This window comes from Lissotriton vulgaris, chromosome 8 (genome assembly GCF_964263255.1).
Source record: "Lissotriton vulgaris chromosome 8, aLisVul1.2, whole genome shotgun sequence".
Classification (NCBI taxonomy): Eukaryota; Metazoa; Chordata; class Amphibia; order Caudata; family Salamandridae; genus Lissotriton; species Lissotriton vulgaris.
Genome location: NC_141696.1, coordinates 572,121,593 through 572,129,903, shown reverse-complemented (window position 1 = coordinate 572,129,903; position 8,311 = coordinate 572,121,593). Strand labels below are relative to the sequence as shown.

At 37.7% G+C, this 8,311-nt stretch overlaps 1 protein-coding gene across 18 annotated transcripts in view; it reads right to left on the bottom strand.

Moving 5' to 3' along the window:
- Positions 1-362: 362 nt before the first annotated feature.
- The window catches only part of MCF2L (MCF.2 cell line derived transforming sequence like), a 1,277,242-nt gene continuing 1,269,293 nt past the window's right edge, over positions 363-8,311 (bottom strand). For 10 of the 18 annotated variants that reach the window (XM_086934389.1, XM_086934390.1, XM_086934392.1 and 7 more), the window contains 3 exons: positions 2,625-2,737; positions 2,415-2,518; positions 2,043-2,277 (listed from right to left, as the gene is read on the bottom strand). In XM_086934389.1, coding sequence (XP_086790515.1) covers positions 2,183-2,277; positions 2,415-2,518; positions 2,625-2,737 — 312 coding nt within the window. In that variant the 3' untranslated portion in view covers positions 2,043-2,182. Of the gene's footprint in view, positions 2,278-2,414; positions 2,519-2,624; positions 2,738-8,311 lie in introns of all 18 variants that reach the window. The other 8 variants (XM_086934397.1, XM_086934395.1, XM_086934398.1 and 5 more) reach the window with 1 other exon arrangement.

Here is an 8,311-nt window from a genome sequence, read left to right as displayed (position 1 = left end):
TCAACTCATGCAATTTGGCATGCTAATGGTGCCATCAAGCAAGGTAAGGACTTAAAGAGAATAGTATGGCCAGTTTGGATCCTTGAGACCTGGATGGGCTTAAAGAGTACAAATGCACCACTGGAACGAGATCTACTACAGGCTCTAATCTGTAAAGGCTGAAAACAACTAGTGATACTGGACAACAGCCATACATACTATTTATGCCTTATGGGGTTTCGAGTGAGAAAGAACATTACATATCTTTCCTGTTCACTTAGATTGCCTTCATTTTGCATCATATGAAAATAATTATGTACTGTACCGGTCCAGGATATGAAAATAAACCATAAAAAGCAAATGATGCAAGTAAAGACCTGTAATAAGAGATGCTGAAATGTATTTGTCAAGCTTTTTACACATACAATAAAGAATTTTGAATTTAAATTTAATTTACATGGGCAGTACAAAAGAAAATAGTGGTTGAAATGTATGATATAAAGTGCAATGACACATAGTTCAAATCACAAAAATAATGGAATAGACTATGCGATAAGACAGTCATATGAACATGTTTCCAGTTTCTGAAAAAAAGTTTCAAAGTACAGTCAAATATTTTACAAATCATTTACAAATAACTTACAACACAGAAGATAAGCCAGCACCTGTGCAAACTGCTGTTTCATTGTCCTTCGTTTTCAGAGGTGGAAACCTCTAGCCACAACATTCCCACTTTAGGAGCACATTTAGGACCAGTTCAGTCTATCTCTGTACATTGGTAATTACATGATAATCCCTGACCAAACGTTGCATTGCAATAGAGCTTGCAATCAGTTTACTCATCAATTGTTCCCACTATCTGATCATTAGCAACATTTGAATGCTCTCCATACATTTGTTTCCCTTATATATATATATTATATACTATATTTCAAGGTGTACTTACAAAAATATTAATAATGATTGTGAGATCAACCATAAAAATATCAATAATTTTCACACAGATTTTCTTCCAGTTCTGTTTTACATTAAAGGACGGGCTTTCTATCACCATTATTGTAACTCTACAATGCAAACCTGACTAATGTTTAAATTCCCTCCGAAGTGGAAGTAGCCTTTGTACAATTTACAGCAGAGAATATGCCAACTGTTTTTCTCGATAAACTTAAACAAACTGAGAAAATACATGAATGTAAAACAAATAAGACTAACAACATTCATGTTTATTCTTTTAGGGACTAGCTAGATATGTTTTGATTCTCCCAAAAATATATTGGCTAAACAAATGTATGCTTTTAATGAATAGGCATCATCCATAAACCCCAGCCCCTTGTTAGGGGATTAAAAGAACACATTCGCTGGTCTAGACTTGATAGTGACAGGTCAAAATTGTATTGCTAAAACATCATATACCTGTTTCAGATGAGACATATTTAAGTGCTTGTTCTCAGAAAAAAAGTCTGAATCAAGATGTTACCATAGTGCTATGCTATTGAATATAAACACAGTGATTCTCTGAAGGGACTACCTATTGTCCACCACATCATACAAAATGACCATATTAGGTGTAATAAAAACATTGCAAAAGTTACAAATTTTCTTTCCCAAACTGTTGCCTCATGCGTATTTCTGGAACTGTTATGTACCCTTATACGCATTCCATGCAGTGAACAGTAGAAAGTAAGATGCCAGGTAAGAAAGTTGTGAAAAACAATTGGGATGGAACGCTCACTCTCACTGTACTGTGATCAGATATCATAGGCCAAGATTGACACTGAGCAAAAGTGGAGCATGTTTTCAAAGTAACCAGTCAGTGTAAACATATTTAGTTGATCACAAAATTTACGGTTAAAAATATACGGTGGATTAGTATTGTTATCTTGAGTTATTCTTCTAGCACTTTATGTTGCTGTGGGTTATCAGTGCGCCAAGGTTTCCTCAATAGTAATATCTCTCCTTTGTTTGTAAAAACTTGAGATGGATGGAGTCTTTGTGCTTTCAAGCATGAACAAGAAGTGCATTACAGAGGCTCCACCAGTTCTTTACTTTACGCACAAGGGTTCCTACTTCTTTAGCAAGGGTTGCTGTGACTAGAATGTGGCTAGAATTTTCAAAAGGAACAAGAGAGCACAGCATGGGTCAGCTGTTTGCAGCAGTTAAGTAGTCAAGGCCCTCTGAAAGTTCAGCATCTTCCAACTCCATTTCAGTCCTTAATGTCTGAAAAGCTGGCAATGCTGACGTTACAGCTTTCGCTGCAGCTCGACGAGTTGCTCAAAGTGCTTGAAACCGTTCCTGATTCTGGAATGAGAAACGGAAGACAAAATTAGAAACCCATTGCATGCAAGAGGTAACAAGGGATTTCCCTCACCCAACCCTCACAAGATCAAGTAGAAAACCTAATCAGGTCCACAAGAGGCATTCCACAGTGATCTTACCAGAGCTGTTTAATGAGTGTGCTGAGTGGGAGGTGTCCAGAAGTGTCAACAGGTTGCTCTCTGGAATCCATCCTTCTTTGCTGGTGCTCAGATTCTTGATATACCTGTCAAAGAAACCAATAACAGTGTCAGGCTGAATAACTAATCCAGACACGGAAAAAGCATTTATGGAAACAACTGCAATACACAAAAGCTGTACGGGTTACATACCAAACACTTTCCTCGCCTTCATGGACTAACTCTACAACATCTCCACTCTTTACAAGCAGCTCATCTGAACCTCCTCTCTCATAATCTGCCACCACAGTGTATCTACCCACAGACTGGAAGCAAGGGGAAGAGAAAAAGAGGGAAAGAAATTGTTAAAGATCAGCCAGAGAGGTATTTTGATCTTAAATGATGTCCAACATAAAACAAGTTATTCCTACTGCACACACAGCAAAGCAAATGGTCCTGGGAAACAGCCATTACAATGCACCATTTACCACCCAATATTTATATATATTAACCTTCCTTTCAAACCTTTTTTGTTCTACTCTTTTCCTAAACTCTTCTAGTTTTCTTTCTTTGCTCGAAAAAACTATCCTCTCTTCTTTCTTTTCTTTTCTTTCTAACCACTCTGCATATCCTGACGTGTTATGGAAAAGATATACTTATGTAGATATGTATATGACAAATATGTGTATATACGAACAGAAATTGCCAATATGAGACTATGATCTGATGGGAAATGTTTTTCTATACTGGGCACTCTATTGTGGGGGTCACAAAATGATAGTGAAAATTAACCCTGAGTAGCCCTATGATGAAATGTAGCATCCCTAGGAGCTGTCTGGCCTTTTTAGTTTCTTGGCCTTTCTGATTAATTTGGATATTCCATAGATATATGCTACACGTCATGATTTACCCCCCCCCCCCTTTTTCCTCGCCCTCCCACACCCCACCCCCCCTCCTCTCCTCCCCCTTCCTCTTTTTTAGGATGATTATCCCCTTGATAGAGTAAATTTCTGATACATTTTGATAAATTTCTGATGGATTCTGGATGAATATTCCTAAGAAATGAATCTTCATGCCTAACTTTGATGAATCTCTATGATGATTCTCTTGATGAATTTCGTATGAAATGTTACATTACTCTTACTCTGTGTTTTTGGGCCTTTATTGTTTATTTGATTATTTGTTTGTATGTATGGCATTGTACAATTTAACATATGACACTAGCCGATCCACGGCTTAATTCTAACGTGAGAATATACGGATGTATTAGACCATATCCCTGCTTTGATAGAACACCTTTCCAAGATGGCGCCCATTGTGGCACACAGGGGTGAAGTCCTATGTTTATGTCAATGCTTATCTACTTTTACATTTAATGGGATGTTTGTTAACGACAAGTGACACACTGATGAAGGCTAACGCCGAAACGCGTCTGTGCTTTTTGTTCCCAAAAGATTAAATCACCTGGATAAACTCTTGGTCTATGAGTGCTGCCTCTTTCTTGCTAAACTGAGGAGGGTTTTCGAGCGACATATATATATATATATATATATATATATATATATATATATATATATATATATATACACATATATATACATATATATATATATATATTTATATATATATATATATATATATATACATATATATATATATATATATATATTTATATATATATATATATATTTATATATATATATATATTCACTGAAAAAAACATAGGTTTCAGGCCTTATATAGTTAGGAATTAGCATTTAAAAAACCTTTAAAATTCACTCAAAAAACTATACGTTTTAGGTGTGATCTAGTTAGCTGGACATTTCACTCATACAAAACCATTGAAATTGCTCCTATATAGTTAGTTGTACTAACTATCTTTCGCGCACTCGCAATACACCGCTGATGATGTCACATATTACATCATTCATGACAAGGTCAGTGACATCACTGATGACATCTCAAATGGGACTTTAGGCAGTGTTACTGTGAATTAGAAAAGTCGAGTTGGATGAACTTTGGAAAAATATGGAACAAAAATATTGAATATGGAAAAGTTGTAAGTCACCTCTTTGAAGCTGTGCGATTGGTCTTGCCTACACAGAGTTGCTGCAATTGTTGTTTCTGCATGTCAGACACATGCCACAGAACACAGTGTGGCTTTTTATTGGTCACCCTGTGTTCTCTATCTAAGAATCATACAGATTTGAATGTCTCAGGGAATTGGTTGCAAATCATCTCTTACCTAACGTTTGTACCAATCTCAGTTTGGGTTGGTGTATTCTCCTTATTTTCAGTCAAATGGTAGGCAGGGATTGCAGTGTTATTAGACAACCCACCAGCACCATGGCTCTGTTTCTGATTTACTTACACCCAGCACTATACACAAGTTAAGTCGGAACACTTGATGTTGTTGAAAAACCAAAAGAAGAGTGTAATTGAGACTGACAGACTCAGAGGATTGAGAATTCATCCCTCTGTCGTCATCTCTAAGGTTGTGCAATTTTCGCCTGAAGGCAAGTGTATGTAGTTTGGATTTCAACATTTCCCAAACTGCAGGTGGCTGGGTTCAGATATCAGGATGTGTTTGATAGCATTCCAAATTCTACGCTCCTAAACTCCAGAAGATCTACCTCAATGTCTCAGCACTTGTGAATTTGTCACAATCTACCAGCCTAGTTCTGTTGCATCTGCAGTCCAGTGTCAGTTTCCTGGGGAGATCAGTATAAATAATATCAGAATAGTTTAGATGTATTATGATTAGATATCTTGTCAGTACCACCTAGTGTTCAATCTGGAGTGGAGGTAGGATTCTGCAGAGTAAGAATAGCTGGAAAAGGTTGTCTTTAAATACTGTATTGGCCAGCTGCGCAAAGGAAAGGTCAGAGGTAGGAAGCATCCCTAGGTTTCTTAGTTTCATGGAGGATGATGGAGAAGAGGATGATGGAGAAGGGGGTGGTAGAGAGGTTTCATGGTATTGGATGCAGCTGAAGGGTAGAGAATCAGGTGCAGTTGTCCCCATGATGAGGATCTCAGTTTTGGCTTCATTGAGGTAGAGCAGTGTTTCCCAAACTGGGGTCCGTGGACCACCAGGGGTCCGTGACACATTCCCAGGGGGTCCTCAGGCAGCAGTTTTAAAAGCACTCCAAAATTCCTTGTAGAATTAGCAGTTTTCGAGTAACAATAAAAGTGTCAAGATAACACCAGTGATTAGTGTACCTGCTGGAGAGAGATGAGTTTTGTCCAGTGGCAGGTTTAACTTATCTAATGTAGCACAGAGGGTTAATATGCCTGCTGCAAAGAACAGGTACCATGCATTTTAAAAAACAGTATTTTATGTGCATAGGTCAGTGCATTACTTCGTCACAGAGATTCTTTTGTTACTCTTCAGCTCATAAGAGACAATGATAATCTAGCACAGTGACCTATAGACTGTCATCAAAGAGCTGCTTACATACTGCATGATACAAGTTAGTAACTTTAGTTTTTCCCCAGTCTGTCATTATCCTGATGCTGCTAAAGGGGTTTATTTTGGTGGAAATACATTTTTATTGTTAAAGTCAATGCTAACCACTGTGTTAGGTTCTGAATCCCAAGTTTATGCTTTTCCAGACCAAGCACTCTTTAGAAATGCCTACAAGTATGAATGACATGTGAATCCTACACCTTGTAGTCCCCTTTGCCTTATGTTAAATTTTCTCTACACTGAATTACAAGTATGATTCATTGTCTCTATATGTGTGTGATGTAAAGTGCTCTGACATCCTACAATGGTATTAGAGATGCTATAAAGCAATTGAAATACATGCGACAGATGTGCTATGGAGAAATGAGAACCTGAAAGTGGCCTAGCCCCTGAAAGCAGCTAGGGCTCTGACAAGCTTGGATACTTTCGAGACTCTAGTCAAGGCGGACCTCAGCGCTATACAGTATAAAAGGAATTTAAAAAACCTTTCTCGAGCAGAATATAGTGCCCTACAAACATTGGCTAAGAACAATACAATCACCATACAAAAAGCGGATAAAGGTGGAGGAGTGTTGGTGATGGATTCAGACTTTTATTTGGCTAAAGGAACGGAACATGTGATGGACGACAAAACCTACACCAAGCTAGACAAGGATCCTACAGTTGATATAGTCAATGTATTGAGCGAGATTCTCGATCAAGCAGGGAAGCTATATTGGATTAATACCTTTACTAAACGGTACTTGTGGCAAACCTTCCCTAGACGACCGAAGTTATACTTTCTTCCGAAGGTTCACAAAGACTTAAACAACCTTCCTTTCAGACCAATTGTATCAGGATGTCAATCTATTTTTGAAAATATTGGAAGATTCATTGATTTTCATTTACAGTCTTTCATCCAGCGATGGCCAAGTTATATTGAAGACACATCTGACTTTTTGAGAAATCTTATGAAAATCAATTTCGAACCTACTGACAACCTGATCTTATGCACCATTGATGTGGTCGCATTATACACGTCAATCCCTCACGCTCTAAGACTGGAAGCAGTAGAGTGGGCTTTGCTACAAGAGGATAAACCTACAACCTTGAATTATTTGATCATACAATTACTAGGATTTTGTCTGGAGAACAGCTACTTTATGTGGCAGAAGAAATTTTATCTTCAACTGAATGGTACAGCCATGGGGTTCCCAGGGGCATGTGTATACGCCAACATTTTCATGGCTAAGTTTGAGGATGACTATATCATGGCAGACCAAACATGGCAGGCGGATTAATTTACTATAAAAGATACATCAATGAATTTTTAATTTGGAACAAAACAGAAGCGTCACTTATTGATCATATCAAGACCCTTAATCAAGCTGACCCCAGAATTCAGTTCACCTATCATATGGATAAACGTGAGTTGCCATTTCTGGATGTAATGGTCACACTGAAGGAGAACACAATTCATACAGCTGTTTTCAGAAAACCCACTGACAAAAATACAGCATTACTACACAAGAGTTTTCATCCCATGCCTCTAATCAATAATCTACCTGTATCTCAGTTTATGAGAATTAAAAGAATTACTTCAGATCAAACTGCCTGTAATGAAGCACTTGGAGAGCAAACACAGAGATACATAGCACAGGGATATCATCCTGAACGCCTTGATGCACAAATCACAAAGGTGAAAGAAATGTCAAGACCAGCTCTTTTGCAGAAAAAAATCAAAACACCAAACAAACGCATGGTCTTCGTTTCCAAATACTCCTCAGCTTCACGAGACATCCACAAAATTATTCTAAAGAGATGGGAAATACTCGAGACAGAAGAAGATTTTGGACCCTTGTTCAAGGAGAAACCCATTTTTGCCTATAAACGAGTGCAAAATCTAAAAGAACTCTTGACAAACCTCACCACAACACAAGCTGATGGACATCGAAATATATACAAAGGTACAGGCAAATGTTGGAATTGCAAAAATTGCAATAATGCTATTGTTGGAAACATTCTATCACATCCCAGGACAGGAGAGCAAATTCGGCTAAGACACACATCTACATGTGATTCAGAACATCTAATTTACATGATTAAATGCCCATGTGGACTTGTATATGGGGGGAAAACTGAGCGAAAATTGAAGATCAGGTTATCCGAGCACAAAAGCAGGATACGGAACAAAAATATGACATCACCGCTAGCCTCGCATTGGATTGAACATCGCCATACTATAGCACAAATCCAATTCCAAATAATTAAAACAGTACCAAAAAGATCTGGCCTAGACAATTCAAAGATTTTACTGCAACAAGAAGTTTTTTGGATAAAAAAACCACAAACTTTAGCTCCTTTCGGGCTCAATGACAAATTAGAGATGGCATGCTTTCTTTAGATTAAGTTCAAGATACACGCACTCACTGCAGAATACCACTAAACACTAACA